Here is a 22,574-nt window from a genome sequence, read left to right as displayed (position 1 = left end):
TTAAATAGAAACGGCAAAGGCAAACATCCTTGCCATGTTTCTGATATCAGAGGAAAAGTTCAGCTTTTTCCATAGCATAATATTAGCTATACAGTTTACATATAGGGCCTTCAAAATGTTGAAATATTTTTCTCAAATTCTAGGTTGGCAGGAGTCATTATCACAAAATGGGTGTTAAATTTTGTGAAAACTTTTTTTTCTGAATCTATTGCTCAGGTGACATTTATCCTTCATTCTATTAATGTGGTATATTACATCAATTGATTGTATATGTTAGGCTATCCTTGCATCCCAGGGATAAATTCCATTTGCTCATGGCATATACTCCTTTTAGTGTATTGTTGAATTAATTTTGCTACTACTTTGTGGAGGAGTTTTGCATCTACATTTACTAGAGACATTGGCTTACAGTTTTCTTGTGGTATCTTTGACGAGCTTTGGTGTAATGTTAATGCTGGCCATATAAAATTAGTTTGAAAGTATTTATTCTTTTTAAATTTTTATATAATAGCTTGGGAAAGATGTGCATTAATTCCTCCTTAAATATTTGGTGACTTCACCAGAAAAGCCATCTTGTCCTGGGAAAGTTTTTGTTGTAAGTTTCTTGATTACTGATTCAACCTTCATTCTAGTTATAGATATGCTCATATTTTCTATTTCTTCATAATTAAGTCTTGGTAGGTCCTTGTTTTTGTGAATTTTCTCATTTCTTCTAGGTTATCCAATTTGTTGGCCTATAATTGTTCTTAGTTTTCTCTTACCATCTTTTATATTTCTGTGGCTTCAGTTGCAATGCCTCTTATTATTTCTGATTTCATTTATTTGAGGCCTCTCTTCTTTTTCTTAGTCTAGCTAAAGGTTTGTCAAGTTATTTATATTTTCCAAAACCTAACTCTTGGTTTTGTTTACTTTTTATATTTCCTTTCCATTCACTATATTATTTCTGAAATAATCTTTGTTATTTTCTTTATTCTTCTAAATTTGAATTTTGTTTGTTCTTTTTTACTTTTCTAGTTCCTTGGGATACTCATTAGTCCATTTTCACACTGTTGATAAAGACATACCTGAGAGACTGGGTAATTTATAAAGAAAAGATAAGAATTAGGGAAGGAGTGTGCCTTAGATTTCCCTAAAGCTTCAACATGAGTAGTTTCACCAACAGCATCGGAGCATCTCAAGTGGTTTCTTAATGTCTCACAAAGAAAATTTGTCTATGAATTTTTAGTTGAATTGGTGGGCTTCCCATTCTGTTATCTTGCTAATTTTACTCCACCATTTTGTAAATAATTTACATATATAAAAATAAGATACGTATTTATAATTTATGTGTATGTATATATATATTTTAAATTTAATGTATATATAAAAACATTTGCTGTATTTCTAAATTAGAATACAACACAATGAAATGTAATTGCATCTTAAATGGACAAAACATTACCATGCATAAATGGAAAAAATTGTGGCTGGAGTTATCTCATGATGGAGAGAACAAATACTATTGTACACAATGCCATCAAACATCCTGTAGGAGCTATGATAACACAATCCCATATAGTACTAAGTAGGCTTTCTGATATTTTCTACTCACCTACTGAGGTTTTCTTGATTCTCAGAAGTGTTTCTAGCTATGACGCACATATATTGTAAAATCCAATGTAATATTTTTTCATACATGGTTTTAATTGCTCCGACATGAAAATGGTTAGACTTGCATTTTTTTTCAGCCAACATAGGTGACAGCTGTTTGTTAAAACACTAAATAAATTACATAGACAGGCTACAAGAAAGTACGCATGTACATTAAGAACACAGTTCTTAATGAGGTTAACACTTTAGAATTCTTATTTATTGAGAGCTTATAATAAGTCTTCCATACAGCCTTTGACTGGTTTGAAGTGTGAAATAGATTTCAGAGTAAGGATCTAAGAGAAAGGGCACTTTAACAAATAACAGTAGTAAATCCTCAGTTTCTCACATTGCAGAGACGGTTGCCTAATCCCAAATATCCCCCATCTCTCCCCCAAACTCATAAAATCAATAAGAAAAGCAAATAAAACCACATAATACCTTACTCTTCCAACATCTCTAGGAGACATAGAGTACCACAACCTTCAAATTACCTATAAATAGAGAAAAATAATTGCAGAAGAACACTTGCTCCTGCCTACCTCTGAACACCTGCGGTGGAGGGTAGGGAGATTAGTCTTTAACATACTCAGAAGAGAATACTAGAGGACGTAAATGAATCACAGATATAATAAACCCTGAAAGATACAACTTCAACAATAAATGTCAGAGTACTTAACACAATTTGGGACTTGGTAGTTCATAGTACTGGGAAAAGGCTTGAAACGCAAGACCAGAAGTGGGAAACTTGGAAAGGAAAGCAATGGTTTCTGGGAGAGAAGTGGAAAATAAAGAAGGGGTGACACTTCTTACAAATATGACTATCAAAGTAAATAAGTAATTTGAGGAACTTAAGAATCCTGCAGAAAAGAAAGAGATAAAAGACATGACTATCATTTGCCCTTCCTATTCCCATCATCACCACCACCCATAGAAGACGCTGTGCTGAATAGGACAGAACTGACAGAAGAGGGAGCTCTCTAACTAGGATCCTTGTCCACCAAACAGGAACAGGAAAAATCAAACCATATTTATATGAAACCTCAAAAGTTCAAATAATGTAAATAAAATATTTTTCTTATGAAAAGTCACTCACTCAAAAAAGGAAACAATCACTAAGCAGATGAAAAGTGTAATAAATGCCACAAATTGAATTGGACATTCTAACACAATCATAAAAATAAGAGCACAAATGCCAAAAATAAATAAATAAATAAAGTTGGTATGAAATAGGAATTGAACTGTGAGAGGTAATAGTATACCACAGTAAAATAATGAACAAAGATTTACAAGACAAATTGGTAGCAATAAGAAAGGGATTGCAATCCTGATGCTAGACAAAGAAGAAGTAGACATAAAAACAGAATTACTCAATTCTTATAATCAACTTTCACACCTAAATTACCTCCCAAAGGCCACCTCCCAATACCATACCACTGGGAGTTAGGATTTCAAATATGAATTTTAGGGGAACAGAAACATTCTGTCCATAATAATCTGCCCCTGGCAAAGTTTATGTTCTTTTCACCTGCATTTATTCTGCTAAAAGTAAAGTAGAGGTTGCTCTTCAAAGACTTTCCTCCCTATCTAATTAGGAATAAATAGTAACTTCTCTTAGAAGCAAAATTTATTCCAAGACCTGTGCTCCTAAATATTTGTCCTGGCGTCCTTATACTGGTCCAAGCAAGCATTAGGTCATAGCCTGTTTCTCTTCCTTATTTAAAAGTGTTTTTACCTTTCTCAGCATTCCACAAGTTACTTCCTCCTTCCTTTGTTCTCCTCTACCTTTGCCTCTTTTAAAAAGTTCTTAAGTTGCTAGCCAGTCCGGACAAATACAGAATGCGAGGTCCTGCTCCAGCCAGTGGAAACCGGATACAGCAGTAGGGTGGATGCGACAGGTTATAAATGACCCTGTCTCCTTCGTTCGGTGTACACTCGTGGCAAAACTGCTGGCGAGTGTACCCTTTCTGCAGGAAGTAAAAAATGGCCTTACTAAATAAATTAAATTTATGTTCAAGTGCTGTTTCTTTATAGCACCGGGAACAAGCATTTCAAACAATTTGGAGGCAAACCCTATGGGAATACATTCTCTTCCAGGGGTGGTCTCCAGTCCTCTCTCATGAGGGAACGCGCTCCCCTACCTCATTGAAGGGGCCCTCAGGTATGAGAAATTGAGACCCACCCGGTGTGAAGAATAAACCCGGACTCTCAGCAACACAGAGAGAGAGAGAGAAAAAAAAAACAGAAAGAAAGAAACTGGCCAGCAATCTAGCTTAAAGGATCCTTACATACTGCGGTGATGACTCTGTGCACAGACCAAGAAAGAAGAAGCTGCGGGAGCCGGGAGCCGGTAAAGTATTTCCTCGGTGATCGGGACTTAAAAAAAAAAAAAAGGCCTCAGGACAGTAAAGCATTCCTTAGTTAGGACATACCAAAGAGAGAGAAACCGCAGGGGTGGTAAAGTATTCCTTAGTCAGGATGTCTTGGAGGTTAAAAATAGGTGAGAAATCCCCATGGGGGCTGTTGAACCTCAGAAAGAGGCGAGGAATCCCCATAAGGGGGCTTGAACCTCACACAAACCTCTGGTAGTAAGAAAAATATTCAGAACCCCCCTTTCCTTTCTTCTTGGGGGAAGAAAGAATAGCTCAACTGCTGCGGGTCCCTCCCCTAGTGGAAGGGGAAGGAGAGGGGAAAACAGCAGCATAAGTGGTTGGCATGGAACAGGAATCAAAATAAATTAAAGAATGTGTAAGCAAAAACTGAGTTGTATGTAAGAAAATCCAATTCCCCCTGAGGAAGAGAAAGAGTTGGAGTCCTTTAAAATTAACTGCCTGTTTTTCTGTAGCTAATGAGCCTTCTCTCTCCCTTTCCCAGGCATTGTGAAGACCCTGTTTCTCTAGCTGTGCAGCTGCAAGGTCACTAGACAGATAAACTCAAGTCGCAAAACATGCTTTTCCTTGAAAAGTAAGAAATGATGTGATGCAAGTCTCAAATGAATAACTGTCTTTGTTTCTTGTTTCTGTAATATGCTTCCCCCGCACAAATCTTCTCCCACCCACGAAATGCTTAAAAGGTAACTTGACTCTTTGTTCAGGGCTCAGTCCTTTGGATGTTAACCTGACTGGTCCAGTGCACCTAAATAATAAATATCCTCCTCAACCCCTTGGTCTTTCTGATTTCTTATCTATTGCACTACATTTCTGGGGGGCTCACCCAGGATTGGAGATGACAGATTTACTGTCCCCTTTGCCTGTGGTACCAGAGCCCCAGGGCCAGGGGAGAGCCGGCATGCAAGGTGTGCTGCAGGTGAGCTTCACCGGGATGGAGACCGGCTCTCCCTGTGTGCTGGCACCTTGCCTGGCAGTGCAACAGGACGGGGCTGCAGGACAATACCAGCACTTCAGGAACTGAGGTAAGGAGTAAAGGCCCAAGGCAGGAAAGCCCGTGCCATAGGGACGAAGAGGAGCTTGATCACCTCCCAGGGACCGACCACTAATCCAACCCAGAGTGACGGGGGATGGTAGAGGACCCATTAAAAGTGGCAGCATGATCCCCAGAGGCAGGGAAGGCACTGCCCATGCTGTGTCTCTCTGCTATGGCCCTGCCCATGAGGCAATTTCCTGTGGAGGTGGGGGTTGCACTCTCAGGGATCTGCTGGGCTTCTTGCCCTTCACTGATCCCGCGGGTGTCGGTCCTACCTTTAGAAATTAAAACAGCACCCCTCCCCCAGCCCATTCACTCTGGGCTTATGGTGGGAGAGGCAGTGTTGGGGATATCTGAATTGCCTTTGGGATCTCTCTTCCTTTGTCTTGGAGAATCATGCATGTTTGCAATGAAATTGTTCTATGGTCTGGTCCTGTGAACTCTAAGAAATCTGACAGTCGTTGGTCATTTTGTCCCGTTTTGTTTGTTTCCTTTAGTCTCAGTTGGCAGTGTTTCCGCTGGTGTAATCCCTTCTCTGTTCCTGGCTTTTATGGAGATGGTTGATCATCTTTACACAGTCCTCCGCATGCAGATGTATGTATTTGGAATTGAACAGTTTTCTATGTAGCCTTTAAAGCTTGAGGCATAGAGTGCACACTCTCCCTTCTGCATTTCAATTATTGTTAGTCTAGAGGAGAGACAATTAAAAATCACAAACATGATTTTATTAATGCAGGAAAATAAAAATGAATCATACCTATTGAACTTCAAATATAGGAACTTAATGCCATTTTAGGAGATTTTAGGACCATGCCTAGTCCTAATTTATAAACAAAATATAGCCAACTCAGATAATAAAAGTAAAAATTGTAAATAATGTGCCACTCTTTTTATCATACATTGGAAACTAGTCAATTCTGAAGTATAAAATCTGTTCATATGTATACCCAAGTTAAATGAAAACTTTAAAATGTTTATTTTAAAACAAATATTTAAGTGAGAAATCAATTCAGAATTCAATTTAGAATTTCATACTGTGTTTTGTGGAAAAATAAAACATATTCTTCAGATATATGCAATTTTACTTGGTAAGGAAATGAAAATAAAACTTCAAATCTTCTAATACACACACATTCACAAGTGTGTATAAGTGTGTGTGTTTGTATGCATGCGTGCATGTGTTTAGGCGTTTCATGTAGAGATTTCTATATCTATATATGTGTTTTACTCTGGCATCTTTAATCTTTTGGAATTACATGATTAATAATAATTTGTTTTCTTTCATAAGAGATGGGAAATAGAAAGCTCAAGAAAGAGTGAGGATGTCACTTCAATGTAAAACTGACAAGAAATAGAAATATGGTCTGATGCTATCCCTATTTAAAAGGACAATGTAATGACCTCTGTTCTGTAATTGAACAATCGACCACTGTAGGAAGAAAACTATTTTTAAAGAGTTTTTGCTTTGTCGTTTGTTTGTTTGCTTGTTTTTTAAGACAGAATCTTGCTCCACTGCCGAGGCTGGAGTGCACTGGTTTAATCTTGGCTCACTGCAAACTCTGCCTCCCAAGTTCAAGTGATTCTCCTGTCTCAGTTTCCTGAGTAGCTGGGGTTACAGGCATGTGCCACCACATCCGGCTAATTTTTGTATTTCTAGTAGAGATGGGGTTTCACCATATTGGCCAGGCTGGGCACGAACTCCTGACCTAAAGCAATACACCCACCTTGGCCTCCCAAAGTGCTGGGATTACAGGTGTGAGCCACTGCACCTGGCCCTAGACTAGATTTTTTAATAACTGCTCTTACTAGGTTCAGTCTACATTAGAGTCCCTTTCCCTCCCTCCCTCCCTCCCTCCCTCCCTCCCTTCCTTCCTTCCTTCCTTCTTTCCTTCCTTCCTTCCTTCCTTCCTTCCTTCCTTCCTTCCTTCCTTCCTTCCTTCCTTCCTTCCTTCCTTCTTGACAGTGTTTTGTTCTTGTCACCAGGCTGGCGTGCAGTGGCACAACCTCATCTCACTACAACCTCCGCCTCCTGGGTTCAAGCAATTCTCCTACCTCAGCCTCTGAGTAGCTGGGATTACAGGTGCCTGCCACCACAACCGGCTATTTTTTTGTATTTTTAGTAGAGATAGGTTTCACCATGTTGGCCAAGCTGGTCTTGAACTCCTGACCTCAGGTAGTCTCCCTGCCTTGGCCTCCCAAAGTGCTGGGATTACAAGCATGAGCCACTGCACCCGGCCTCATTCTTTTTAATATCACTTTGTCCATGTGTTCCTTCGATTTCTGTGTCTGTTTTTTCATACTACTTTCATCACACTTCTGCCAGAGTACCTAACAACACTGGATTATTTGCTTACAACTACATCTCTGACTAGAGTTTGAAGCTCCTAAATGAGTTTTATTCTACTCATCTCTGTAGTTTTCTCTGCATAATTCCTAGAAATCGTGTAGCAGTCAACAAATAATTACTACATGCATAAACAGAAAGTTAGTATGCCAGTCGTTTTGCTTCTGAAAGAAAGTTTTGTCCTTGTAGATAGGAAAATATTGAGAAATAAGATACAAACTCTTATATATATATTTTTTTTTAGAAAATCAACGTTTTTTCTGTTAAAAATAAACTTGCAAGCCATACATAAATGAGGACATTCTGTATCAATTCTAAGGTATACTGGGGCTTCCAAATTACAAACAGATAATGAGGAAGGAAGGTAAGGAGTTCTTGCTACAATAAACACAAGGGGAAAGTTGAAAAGAATACATGAGAGTAAAAGGTTGTGCATTGATCATTGTCAATTAATCATTAAAGTAGCAAAGTAAATTTAAAAATCAACGAAAAGAGCACTTTAAAAAAGTGCCAGACTTACAATATAAAATAATTCTCTAATAAAATTGAAATTAAATTATAAATCAACAATAAAAATATGTCTGAAAAATTCACAGATGTTGAAAACTAAATGACACATGTTAAAAATCAATGAATCAAAGAATGCAAAAGAGAATTTAGAAACTATTTTTAACTGAATGGAAATTAAAAAATAGTATCTTAAAATATGTGGGGATGTTCCCAAATCATCTCACGTATTAATAGTATAACTTTTATTAGAAAAAAAGTTTCAAATCAACATATCAGCTTTCAATATAAGAAACTAAAAAAGCAAATTTAACCTACTATAAGAAGACAGTAAATAATAAAGATCAAAGCAGAAATCAGTGAGAAGAAAATTTTTACCTGAATGGCAAATAAGCACAAAAAAATGCTACTTAACATCATTGCATTAGTAAAATGCAAGTTAAAACTACACTCATATACCAAAACACATCATTTAGTGTGTCTAAAATTTATTTATTTATTTATTTATTATTTATGAGATAGGGTCTCGCTCTGTCACTGAGGCTGGAGCGCAGTGGTGCAATCTCGGCTCACTGCAACCTCCACCTCCCAGCTTCAAGCGATTCTCCTGCCTCAGCCTCCTGAGTAGCTGGGATTACAGGTGCCTGCCACCTCGTCCAGCTAATTTTTGTATTTTTAGTAGAGACAGGGTTTCACTACATTGGCCAGGTTGGTCTCGAACTCACAACCTCAGGTGATCTGCCTGCCCCGGCCTCCCAAAGTGCTGGGATTATAGGCGTAAGCCACTGCGCCCAGCCAGTATAAAATTTAAGAGGCTGATCAAAGCAAGTGTTGACTAGGATATGAAGCAACTTCTCTCTCTGATTTTCTCTTACATACAGATAGGTAGAAAGTAAAATTTGTAAAATATCACCACCACTTTGGATAACAGTGTGGCCCTTTTAAAAAGGTTAAATATATACTTACATGATTCAGCCATTTTGTTTCTAGGTGTTTATATTAAGGAAAAGAAAGACTTTGTTAATATGATACAAATACTTGTATACAAATATTATTAGCAAGTAGCATTATTTGTAATGATCAATAACTGGGAATTACCTAAATATACATCAATAAATGAAGAGATAAAAGGTAATTAACTCTTTACTCATGCAATGATATGGCTGAATCGCAAGATAACTTTTCTAAGTGAAAATAAGACTTTGCAAATGAAACATATTGTAGGACTTCATTTATATTAAATTCTATGAATTGCAAACTTAAGTGGCAGAAAACTGATTGACTGGAAAGAGAAAGAGGTAAGTACGTAGGGACACAGAGGAGAAATCACAAAGGTGCGTGCTGAGAGAATGTTTTCCAGGTTAATTGTCTTGATTTCTTAATGGTTTCATGAGTATATGTATATATTTCTTGAGACTTATTAAATTGTGTACTTTATGTATATGCAATTTATTATATGTTAATTATATCTCAACATGTCTGCTAATACATTCAGAAAGAAATGTATGTGATACTTAACCTCTCTGCTTCTGTCTCTTTTTCTGGAAAACGAACATAATATTAGACCTGCCTTGCATATACTAAACAATTTATATTACTTACTAGTATTTGTGTTGGCTACTCTACAATGAATACAACTTTCTCCTAAATTTAGGGCCTAAGCACTTTTTACTAAATCTATTAGAACGTGCAAATGTCTTGGGATTCTGTGACATGAGTGATTAGAATTATTACAGGGAAAGCTTAGGAAAAAAATTCAAAACTGGAGACCCATTGGGTCAAAGACTTACAGGTTGGGTGAGAGAATGGAGCCATCTTCCCACTGCCAAGATCCATTTGTTGGAATGTGTACTAATCCCATCCAGTGATATGACTTCACCAGTTTAAGTAAATCCTGTTTGAAATCACAAATACACTATAAGTGAAATCAGTGTTCATAATTTTAGTAAATGCCAGACCATAGCCATTTCATCTGTTCTCACACTTGTAAAAACATGCATTCTGTCCCCCAACTGGCATAATTCCCGTCTGAGCACACATACATGATACCTGCAACTTTTTTCTTTTTTCTTTTTAATTATACTTTAAGTTCTAGGGTACATGTGCACAACGTGCAGGTTTGTTACATGTGTATATATGTGCCATGTTGGTGTGCTGCGCTCATCAACTCATCAGCACCCATCAACTCGTCATTTACATCAGGTATAACTCCCAATGCAATCCCTCCCCCCTCCCCCCTCCCCATGATAGGCCCTGGTGTGTGATGTTCCCCTTCCTGTGTCCAAGGGATCTCATTGTTCAGTTCCCACCTATGAGTGAGAACATGCAGTGTTTGGTTTTCTGTTCTTGTGATAGTTTGCTGAGAATGATGGTTTCCAGCTGCATCCACGTCCCTACAAAGGACACAAACTCATCCTTTTGTATGGCTGCATAGTATTCCATGGTGTATATGTGCCACATTTTCTTAATCCAGTCTGTCACTGATGGATATTCCATCAGTGGAATGTTGATTCCAAGTCTTTGCTATTGTGAATAGTGCCGCAATAAACATACGTGTCCATGTGTCTTTATAGCAGCATTATTTAGAATCCTTTGGGTATATACCCAGTAATGCAATGGCTGGGTCATATGGTATTTCTAGTTCTAGATCCTTGAGGAATAGCCATACTGTTTTCCACAATGGTTGAACTAGTTTACAATCCCACCAACAGTGTAAAATTGTTCCTATTTCTCCACATTCTCTCCAGCACCTGTTGTTTCCTGACTTTTTAATGATTGCCATTCTAACTGGTGTGAGATGGTATCTCATTGTGGTTTTGATTTGCATTCCTCTGATGGTCAGTGATGACGAGCATTTTTTCATGTGTCTGATACCTGCAATTTCTATGCTTTGTTATTTTCAATGAAGAAAGATTTAGGGTTGGTATTAGAATAACCAAGTCATAGTGTCCCTTATATGTTCCAGGTTCATATTCCAGTGATTTGCCTCAGATGTTAGGATTAAATATAGGATGGGAAATTAAAATAAATACTCAACCTGGTCCTCTTTGCTGTATACTTTCAGAAGGCTGGCATTTTGAGACATACAAGAAGCCTGGCTCTCATACCAGTTTTTACTCTCATTAAAAAATTGGTAGCAGTTATTTTTATAACATATCCAGTTTTTAGGACATGGGCCACAGTAACTTTCTAGAAAAGGAGAATATATTATTAATTCTACACATCTGAACATTATAGCAGACTTTATCTAGACAAATTAAATGTCTTTTTCACTCTAACTCTAAAATTTCAGATTATTAAATTATCATAGTCATAACCAAAGGCATATCTCTACGTATTCATAGAGAGATGCCAGGCTGGGCGTGGTGTCTCATGTCTGTAATCCTAGCACTTTGGGAGGCCAAGGTAGGTGACTCACTTGAGGTTAGAAGTTTGATACCAGCCTGGCCAACATGGTGAAAACCTGCTTCTACTAAAAATACAAAAATTAGCCGGTGTGGTGGCGCATGCCTGCAGTCCCAGCTACTTGGGAAGCTGAGGCACGAGAATTGCTCGAACCCAGGAGGTGGAGGTTGCAGTCCCAAGTACTTGGGAGGCTGAGGCATAAGAATCACTTGAAACCAGGAGGTGGAGGTTGCACTGTGCTGAGATCAACCCACTGCACTCCAGCCTAGGTGACAGAGTGAGACTCCATCTCAAAAAGAAAAAGAAAAAAAAAGAGAGAGAAAGATGTCAAACCACACCTAAGTAGCCTCTACTTTTGGCAAGTATTGGAGAGAAAGAGAGAGAGAGAGAGAAAGATATCAAACCTAAGCATCCTCTACTTTTACAAGTATTGCCTCATTGTTAAAAGGAAAACAGAAGCCATAGTGTATTACAGACTAGAATTAATTATTTAATTTTTCCTTTTCTTACATCATTGAATACATGCCTACACAATAGTGTAGGTAGATACATATAATATATGTTCTAAAACATTTAAAAAATTCACTTACCAGTCAAGGGAATTTGAACTTCTTGGTTGAATAATGCTATTAAAATAACCATAAGTATTAAAAAGTTTGTATTATTAGTAATTTATACTATAAGCAAATATAGTTTACAAATTTCTGGACTAATAGCAAAAATATGACAAAGATACATTTAATATTTCTAGTTTATGTTTCTGTGTTTCTGAATACTAACAAAAGTAATACATTACAATTGTTAAATTAACCATGTTGCAATCTACTTCTCTGTTATCACTTACAATTTAGGAATACGGCACTCCATATTGTTACCATAATAATGAAACGGATTCCCATAGCTACAGCAATGAAACAGCAGAAAAAAAGTGGAGATGCTGTCAAAGAAAAAAGAAACAGATCAGAAAAAGAAGCATAAAGGGTTTGGGTATCTTTGTATTTAATATAAACATTAGAGGTTTTTTCTTTTTTTAATGAGTAGGTAGTATTGATCCTTTTTCTGCCTTAATTATTTTTCCCAGAACAGCACATAAATACTTTGCAAATGTTCAAAAACTGGAGTACAACATTGTAATATTTCCTTCTATACTTCCCTGCAAGTTCCCCAGTCATCCCTAGAGTAAATTATGCTTATGATTTATTATTTTTATGCAGATACAATAATAAACATAAACAAAGAAGGAGGAAGCATCATCAAGGTGGCTAACTACAGGCAACTAGCACTCACTTCCACAAGGGACCAAAACAACAAGTAGATAACCACACATTGAATAGAGTGTTAAAGGGAGAAGGCTGGAATTCAGCAAGAAAATGACCAAGTCTCTCTGAGGCACAAATGCTCAGGGCGACAGCATAGAAAGGGAAGAGAAGCAGGTGACATGGATCAGCTTAGAGCCAAGAGGGACTCTCCATTGAGGAGAAAAGGTAAGCAGGAGCTCCCCCGCGGTCCACATTCCCATTATAAATACCTGCTATCCTAGTTATAGGAGAGCTCCATATTCCTCACAATCCCTGAGTCCGGTATAGGGAGTTGACTGGAATCCACATCACTGCATTATTTCAGGGTGGGGGTTCACACTGGGGTCCCTCCTCTTCTCTGGAACACAGGCTGCAGCAGCACTGCACCATTTTGAGAGTGTAGCCACCGCCAAAGTACACTCTGCCCTGGGGCCTAATAGTTCCTTTATCTTCACATCTTTGGGGCCCAATAGCTTCTGCATCTTCACATCCCTGGGGCCCTGCTGACATTCCACCAAATCCACCTAGAGGACTGCAGCATAGTAACACCAGGTGATCCCAATCAATGGTGTAGTCGTGACCCTTGTGTCAAGCCCATACAGAGCCCTTTGTCCAGGGAACAGGTGATGCAGCCAAGTAGAGAGTCTGTCCTCAGCATAGACAGAGTCATGCTTGTGCACCCCAGATTCCCAGAGCCACTTGCTTGGGGCCCACGGCCACCACGGCCAGCAATCCCACTTTCTCCAGCAGCAGGCCAGAAGAGCATGGGATGATAAATTCAAAATGCCAAAAAAAAAAAAAAAAAAAAAAAAAAAAGGCCTCTGCCAAATAAGAATACTGTATTAAGCATTAAGCAAAGCTATCCTTTAGAAATAAAGGAGACATATTCTTCCAGACAAGCAAAAACCGAGGGAATTCATCACCACTAGACTAGCCCCACAAGAGATGCTTAAGGGAGTCCTATATCTGGAAGCGAAAGGACAATGTCCATCACCATAAAAATGCACAGAAGTATAAAACTGGTAGAGCAGATACACAAATAAGAAAGAGAAAGGAATCAAATCGTATTACTGCAGAGAACCACCAAACCACAAAGATAGATAATGATAGAGGAGAAAAAAAATCAATGGGTAGGCAAAACAACAGGTATACCGGAGAACAATGAAGAAAATGACAGAAGAGCAAGCTGGCTGTGAAGAACCCTTTAGCTATTATCTTCTCACAGCAACATCAAACTAAATAACTATCCATGCAAGAAAGTACCTTCAAAAGAATTCAAGAAATTAGGTGAGCTATCACAGTACCCTGATTTTGGCATGATAAGAAGAAAAAACACATTAAAGAGGTAAGAAAAGACCGTCTTGCCTTGCCTAAACACTCCTCTTCCAAACCCAGATACTGCAGTGCTTGGAGAGAAACTGCCTGCTCAGTAAATGGAAATAAGAGTGTGAGACTTTGTGTTGGAACTTAGACCTGGCCCCACCACATTGGAACACAGCAAAAGACAGAGACCCCACGGCCTTTGATTCCACACCAGTGCTCATACGGGGAGCATTTTGACCCACGTGGGCCAGAGAGGAATCCACTGCTTAGGCAGGAGGAACCTTAGTCCCAGCCCATTTTATCACCAGCTGACTAAAGTGGCCTTGGGTCTCAGGAAAATTTCAGTGGTTGCAGGCCATAGCAACCATGGCCCTTGGGCAAGCCCTGGCACAGCACTGGTCTGGGAAGCTGTGGACAAACAGAAAACTTAACAAACCCAGAGAAAGATATGAATAACCACATAGAGGAAGGTCAAAGATTAGCAAGCAGATTCAACCCAAATAAGATTACCACAAGGCATATAAAATTTAAATGTCCAAAGCTTGAGATAAAGTCAGAATTTTAAAGGAAGCAAAATTTAAAAAGCAAAATAAATATAAAGAAGCTTCAACACATCTGTTAGCAGACTTCTTAGCAGAAACTTTATAGGCCAAGAGGAAGTGGGGTGACATATTCAAAGACCCGAGGAAAAAAAAAACGCCAACTGAGATACTGTACCCAACAAAACTATCAACATGACGGAGAGAAAAAATATTTCTCAGGCGAACAGAAGTTGAGTGAATTTATTCCCACTAGACCTGTCTTACATGACATGCTAAAGAGAGTTTTTTCAGTCAGAAAAAAAGAACATAAATGTGCAATAAGAAAAGATTTGAAGGTATAAAACTCACTGATAAAAGTAAGTACACAGACAAATTCAGAATAGTCTAATACTGTAATTGTGGTACCTCAACCACACAGATCTTATAAAGATCAAAAGACAACTCTATCAAAATAAAAGTAATTATAATTTGTTAAGAGATAGTCAATATAAAATGATGTAAATCCAAGCAAACATAAGTCAACATGTGAGAGGAGATGGAGTTAAAGTGTAGAGTTGTTTAGTTTTTTGTTTTGTTTTGTTTTTCTTTTCTTTGTTTTCAAGAAAGAAACTTAACTTTTTCAAAGTTTTTCAAAGTTGTCATCAGTATAAAATAATTGCTATAGTTATAAGATGTCCTTGTAAGTCTCATGGTAATGACAAAACAAAAACCTATAATAGATACACTAAAATTACACTAAAATGAAAATCAAGGAATTAAAATACACTGCCAGAGAAAGCAACTTAATCACAAAGGAAGACAGGAAGAAAGGAAGACTTACAAAACTACTAGAAAACAAGGAACAAAATGGCAATAGTAAGTTTTTACTTACCAATAAAATATTAAATGCAAGGGGGCTAAATTCTCCAAGTAAAAGACATAGAGTGACTGAATGGATTAAAAACAACAAAACTGAACAATATATTGCCTTCAAGAAACTCACTTTGCTCGTAAAAACACACATAGACTGACAGTATAGGATGAAAACAGATATTCCATGAAAATGAAAACCAGTAAAGAGAAGGCATAGCTATACTTAGATAAAGTAGACTTTAAGTCAAAAAGAGTAAAAAAGAGTCAAAGAAGACCATTATATAATGACAAATGGGTCATTTCAGCAATATAATATTGTATTTATAAGTATACATATGCACCCAATACTACAGCACTCAGATATATTAAGTAAATATTAATAGATCTGAAGGGAGAAATAGACTAATACAATAAGGGTAGAGGAGTTCAACCACACATTTTAAGCAATGGACAGATCGTTCAGAGAGAAAATCAGAAAAGAAACATCCAAGTAAAACTATAATATAGACATAATGAACCTTACTAAATGTACAGAACATTTCATCCAACTGCTGCAAAACACATATTCTTATTATCATCATATGGAACATTCATCAGGATAGACCATATGCTAGGTGATAAGTCTCAACACATTTTCAAAATTCAATATTATATCAAGTAAATTTTCTGACAACAATGGAATAAAACTAGAAATTTATAACAAGAGGAACTTTGGAAACTGCACAGATACATGAAAATTAAACAAAATGCCTTTGAACAAATAAACAAATTCAGTAAAGTTTCAGGATACAAAAATCTACACACAAAAATCAGTAGTGTTTCTATACACCAATAACAAACTGGCTGAAAAAGAAATCAAGAAGTCAATTCCATTTATACCTACAAATAATAAAATACCCTGAAATAAATTTAATCACACAAGTGGAAGATCTCTACAGTGAAAACTATAAAATACTGACTAATGAAACCAGAGAGGATGCAAAAACATGGAAAGACATCTCATGTTCATAGACCGAAAGAATATTGTTAAAGTAATTATACGACTCAAAGCAATCTATAGATTCAATGCAATTCCTATCACAATACTAATAACATTCTCTACAGAAATAGAAAAAATATCCTAAAATTTGTATGGTACCACAAAAGACTGAATAGTCAAAGCAATCTTGAACAAAAATGAAGAAAACTGGTGGCATCACATTACCTGATTTCAATATATACTACAAAACTATAATAACTTTAACAGTATGGCATTGACATAAACCTAGACATTTAGACCAATAAAACAGAATAGACAATGCAGGAATAAATCCATCTATTTACAGCCAACTGATTTTTCCAGAAAGGCACCAATAACATACACTGGGAAAGGACAGGCACTTCAATAAATGGAGCTGAAAAAACTGGATATCCACACAGAGGAATGAAATTAGACCCTCATCTCACACTATATACAAAAATCAACCAAAATGGATTAATGACTTAAAAGTAAGAACTGAATCTATAAAACTACTAGAAGAGATAAGAGAAACACCACAGGACATGAGTCTAGGCAAAGATTTTATGGGTAAGACTTCAAAAGTACAGGCAACAAAAGCAAAAAGAAACAAATGAGGCTGTATCAAACTAAAACACTTCTTTGCTGCATAGGAAACAAGTGACAGAGTGAAGAGACAACTTGTAGAATGAGAGAAAATACTTGCAAATTATTCCTCTGACAAGAGAACAATATCCAGAATATACAAGGAATTCAAACAACTCAACAGCATCATCAACAACAAAGACTGATTTGAAAATGAGAAAAGGATCTGAATAGATATTTCTGAGAAGATAAACAAATAGCCATGGATATATTTTTTGAAAGTTCAACATCATTCATCATCAATAAGATGAAAATCAAAGCCACAATGAGTATCATCTCACCCTAAGTTAGAATAGCTATTATTTAAAAAGATAAAAAATAACAAATGACAGTGAGGATGCAGGGAAAGGCTAATGTTTATATAATGTTGGTGGGAATGTAAATTAGTATAGCCATTATGGAAACAGTATGGAGGTTCCTTAAAAAACCAAAAATAGAACTACCATATGATTCAGCAATCTCAGTCTTTCTCCAATGGAAAGGAAATCAGTATATTGAAATAATGTCTGCAGCTCCATGTCTATTGCAGCATTATTCACAATAGCCAAGATATGGAATCAACCTGTGTCCATTAACAGATGAATGGCTAAACAAAATGTGTGTACACTCACACACACACACACACACACACACACGCACACAGAGGAATACCATTCAGTCATAAAAAAGGAATGAAAATAATGAAATCCTATCATTTGCACCAACATGGATGCGTCAGAAGTACATAATGTTAAGTAAAGTAAATAAGGCATGGAAAGATAAATACCGCATATTCTCACTCATATGTAGGAGATCCAAACTTTTAGCTCACAGAATTAGAGAGTAGAATTGTGGTTATTTAAGGCTAGAAAGAGTAGTGAGGAGGAGAAGATTGGGAGAGGTTAATGGATACAGAATTATAGCTACATGTGGGCTTTTTCTAATGTTCCTATAGCACTGTAGGGAGAGTACAGTTAAGAGTAATTTATTGTATATTTTCAGATAGCTAGAAGAGAAGGTTTTGAATGTTCCCAACACAAAGAACTGATAAATGTTTGAGGTGATGGATATGCTAATTACCTTGATTTGGTCATTAGACATTGTATAGTTGTATGGAAATATCACTGTATCCCTTAAATATGTATAATTATTACATGCCAACTAAAAATAAATAAAAATTACCATTCCCCTTAGCTACATATTAAAAATACATTTTAAAGAAACTATAATATACAAAATATCCTATGAATTTTTTTTTTTTTAACCTAAGACAATATCCTGGTGATTAGTTCTCATGGCGTATAAGGATACCAAATTTATAAATAGCTGCATTGTATTTCACTGACAACTCTGGACAGAATCTAATTTTTGACAGACTTTGAATTTTTTTTCCAGTGGATATTTAATTTGTTTCTTAGGTCTTGCTATTAGAAATAATGATACATTTCATACCCATCTGTGCATATTTTTGAGTCCCTCTCTGGGATAAATTCCCACAATGATAATCGCTGAGTGAAAAGGCATGTATGTTTTAAATTTTGGTAACAATTGAATATTTTAGTCCAAAAAGGAATTTTTACATATAGCACTTTGCATTCCTTAAATTAATTCTTGTAAAGTGATGCTATTTGTTAATAATTTGTCTCTTAGTTTTTAATCAAAATTGAATTAAATTTTGTTTTGCTTTTCATACAAACTATATAAAGGTCTATTATCAATAATATTCTGCTTTGAAAAAAGACATTGGAGAGTACATCTTCTTCACTGCACTCAGAAGCAATTCTACAAATAATAATCTAACTATCACTTCTATAATATTTAGGAACATATCTCTGGAGGATTTTTAAAATATCTTTTCTGTTTTTCATTTCTATTTAGTTTTCTTTTCAGTAATCTCTTAGAAATTCCTGCCTTGATTATATTATCATGATAAATAAAATCATTTTTTAGGCCATGAAAATATTCTAAACTCAATACCTTTTAATACCATAATTGTATTATATATTTTAATATTATATTAGAGTTCATGGGGGTATTCCTGCTTTTCTGATGAAGATAAAGTAAACTGAATGATTGTCATTGATTTAATCACATAGTTTCCAAGATTCATTTGAATATACTGAGAGCAGACAAATGGAACATAGGACTTACCGTTTTCTCTACATTTGCTTTTGATTACTGGACATCTTTGCTTTTGGCATCGTGTTGAAAAATCACTCTTTGCTAGACCCAACTTATAATCATGAAATTCACTCATCTCTAGAAAGAAAGAATTCAGGCTTATATGAGTCATGACCTTTCTGCTATTTGGGGCATACATTTTAAAAATACCACTTGCCATTTCCATCTATGTACTTCTCATGATAATCCTTTTTAAAGTACAACATGAATTTACTTTTGCTTTATATTACTACATTATTATGTTTACACTTTACTATATAAATAAAATTACATTTATGCCATGCAAAGTACCCTCAACAAAATCCTATGTACTATTAAAATTAGTTAATTCATAATGTATAATGAAACCTAACATTACCAGAAAGGGACTTGGTATAGTGAAAGGACATGTAGGGAGAAAGACACGTATTTAAATCACCTATCCACATATACAAACTTAATATAACTTCAAAAATAATCTAGCTTTTGAATCCCAGTTTCCTAACTTGCAAAAGAAGAAAGAAATGAAAAAGAAAAGGATATTATTACAACCCAGTATGGGTATTTTAAAAATGAAATAAAAATATAAGGAACTTAACATCAATAACATCAATCATTTAGTAAGCTTTTAGTAAATACTAGTGTGTCTAATTTTATTTATTTATTTATTTATTTATTTATTTATTTATTATTTATTATTTTTTGAGATAGAGTTTCGCTCTTGTAGCCCAGGCTGGAATGCAGTGGCGTGATCCTGGCTCATTGCAACCTCCACCTCCTGGGTTCAAGCGATTCTCCTGCCTCAGCCTCCTGAGTAGCTGGGATTACAGGCTTGTGCCACCATACCTGGCTAATTTTTTTATTTTTAGTACAGATGGGGTTTCATCATATTGGCCAGGCTGGTCTCGAACTCCTGAGCTCAGGTGATCCACCTGCCTCGGCCTCCCAAAGTTCTGGGATTACAGGCGTGAGCTACTGTGCCCAGCCATCTAATTTTCTTTACAATGCAGGACATACATAGGCTAAAATAGTAGGATCTAACCCTTCAGAACAAAGACGGATAATCTTGCCTCTGAACAAAATACTGAAAGAATCATTTTGCTCTCTTGAAATATTATTTACTGATGATTAATATTTTCTTAAAAGCTTTTTTTTTAAACTTTTATTTTTGGTTCAGGGCTGTATGCAAAGGTTTGTTACATATGTAAACTCATGTCATGGGGGTTTGTACAAAAGCCTTTTATAAATTAAATGATAATATGAATTATCTTTTATAGCTAAAATTAGACTTAGACATTGTTTGCACATGTAATATCTAACTCAGTTATTTTACATATGGAGTAAAGAGAGTAGGTATCCCTTTATGGATGAAGAAATTGAATATTAGAGATGGCCAAAATCATAAAGCTTGTTTAATATAATGTTACCAACTGTGAATAAGTTATAAATTTATAAACACCTTTAGGATAAAAAGGGCTTTAAAATACATGTCACTTGATTTGAATATTACACAAATCTACTAAGATCAATGTGGAATGTTTCATGCCTGTATTTGATAGAAAAAGAAACTAAACTAAACTACATAGAGGTTGCAGATTGACCCCATTTCAAATCTAGAGAGCGGTAAAAGTTTGAGTAAAATTCAAGTATGACTCCACATCTGTTTCACTATTTCAAGCTGGCCCAAATTGTGAGTGACTTTACCATAATATAGTTAATAAAATAAAGGGAAAAAGAGTTTTTAAGTTTTGGAAGACTTGATTTCACATACAATACGGACGTAACATGAAATCAACATAAATAGAACATGAAAAGAATCAGAGTAAATTGCTTGCCTATGCCTTATATGCTTGTATAAAATTCTTGGTATCTTAAAATTGTATACAAACAAAACTACACACTTATGTGATAAAACCATACCCAAGCTGTGTCGAGGCCTCCGACCACGAATCCACCCCATCAAATAATTGTAAGTGCACGTCTACCTCAAAGAGGCATCTAAAGTCTTCAAAGCACAAAGGATTCCTGAATAAAATAAAATTGGGCGTTTGTTTTTTGTTCTCTTTCCTGTGGTGAGAGAAAATATTTTGAACAGAAAAGTAAAATGCAGAAACTTCCCCCCTGTGCATGCCTCTAAGAAAAGAATAGAAATGACAATTCACATAAAGCCAGGCAAAAATAATTTTATACATTTTTTTTTGGTTGTAAAATAATCGCCAATTACTTCAAAATGTCGTAAGAATATAATGAATATATTAATTCACCTACATTGAGATATTTAACACAAATATTTTACATTACTGATATTAGATAACCACACACACAGTTTTGTGTTTATAGTCATTTATTGCTTCTTGGCCTTTTAGCTAAGACCAAGTGTTTGTAGTTGTTTATTTTATCTGGCAATAATTTAGTTTTCTTTCTGCTAGCTAACCTCAGGTAAGTTTTATGCACTTTTATTGAATGTCCTTTTCTAGTGCATTTTCATCCAACGTGCCCGTATTATCATCATCAACAACAAATTCTCATCACCATCATCATTAACAAAACTAATCTCACATGTTTATTTAGTAACATCTTAGCAATGCACAGCAGAGCTTCCAGAAAAAAAACTATTTAATAAATATGCATAGTGCTTAGATTTTAAAAATAAAAGCTATTTCATATTTGATTATGATAGTTGGAAAGCACAGATGTAACTTGTTTCACCTTGCATGTAGAGATGTGTATCAAAGTAAGTGCCCCCTACAACATCAGAAAACTCAAAAATTTGAGAATTCCAATTGAAACGCAATTCTTCTAATCCTAAAGATAAAGATTCATTTTTTCTAGTTTAGCTTAGAGACAAAGCTTCTTCTTATAGTAATATTACAACTTCTGATTCTTCAATAGGTATATCTTAATTCCCTATCATCAGATACAGTGATAGAATATACATCAGAAATGATAAGTATTCTCTATCCTCAGGAGTTCTATTCAAGCATCTAAGAAACAATTAGAATTACCTTATAGTGTAAATATTTTTATTTTTTTGAGTTCAAAATATAGTTTCTCATATCTTGAATAATAAACACACACACAGACACACATACACACATACACACACCTGCTCAGAGAGGGAAGATCTTGATTCTTGTGGATAAAAGTCTTCTATAAAACTAGAAAATTTAGATACGTTCTCAGTTTCTGATCTAGAATTGAAAGTGGAGATACTCAGTGAAATTCTATCTTTGAGAAAGGTGTGACAAATGTTATAATCTCACTTTCCTGTGGAAAAACATAAACCACAGTACTTCCGCCTTATCACTATAGAAATATTGTTAATTTGGTAAAAGAGGTAAGACCACCCATGGTTGGATAAATGTTCAGTTGGTGCAAAAGTAATTTTAGTTTTGCCATTATTTTTAATAGCATTTTAGGATTTGAAAATGATGATTTTAAATGATGCCATTTAATCCTAAATATTTTAA

At 35.7% G+C, this 22,574-nt stretch overlaps 1 protein-coding gene and 1 long non-coding RNA gene across 5 annotated transcripts in view; both read right to left on the bottom strand.

Moving 5' to 3' along the window:
* Positions 1-4,510, bottom strand: part of LOC119622692 (uncharacterized) — a 48,411-nt gene extending 43,901 nt beyond the window's left edge. For 2 of the 3 annotated variants that reach the window (XR_012094443.1, XR_012094445.1), the window contains exon 1: positions 3,918-4,510. This is a non-coding gene — a long non-coding RNA (uncharacterized lncRNA). The remainder of the gene's footprint in view (positions 1-3,917) is intronic. The other variant, XR_012094444.1, reaches the window with a different exon arrangement.
* A 107-nt stretch (positions 4,511-4,617) lies between these two features.
* On the bottom strand, positions 4,618-22,347 carry KLRK1 (killer cell lectin like receptor K1). Of its 2 annotated transcripts, none has more exons than XM_007967620.3 (8): positions 22,211-22,347; positions 21,025-21,171; positions 19,096-19,203; positions 12,153-12,245; positions 11,899-11,934; positions 10,941-11,092; positions 9,694-9,797; positions 4,618-5,740 (listed from the first exon to the last, which is right to left on the bottom strand). In XM_007967620.3, exons 2-8 carry the CDS (start codon positions 21,062-21,064, stop codon positions 5,623-5,625), a joined length of 651 nt encoding a protein of 216 aa, XP_007965811.1. In that variant the 5' UTR covers positions 21,065-21,171; positions 22,211-22,347; the 3' UTR covers positions 4,618-5,622. The 2 variants fall into 2 exon arrangements, with proteins under 2 accessions (XP_007965811.1, XP_007965810.1); XM_007967619.3 differs by having other exon boundaries at positions 21,025-21,129; positions 22,211-22,346.
* Positions 22,348-22,574: the final 227 nt, after the last annotated feature.

This window comes from Chlorocebus sabaeus, chromosome 11, assembly GCF_047675955.1.
Source record: "Chlorocebus sabaeus isolate Y175 chromosome 11, mChlSab1.0.hap1, whole genome shotgun sequence".
Taxonomy (NCBI): Eukaryota; Metazoa; Chordata; class Mammalia; order Primates; family Cercopithecidae; genus Chlorocebus; species Chlorocebus sabaeus.
The sequence above is the reverse complement of the archived record's forward strand: the minus strand, read 5'-3'. Positions and strand labels throughout refer to the sequence as shown.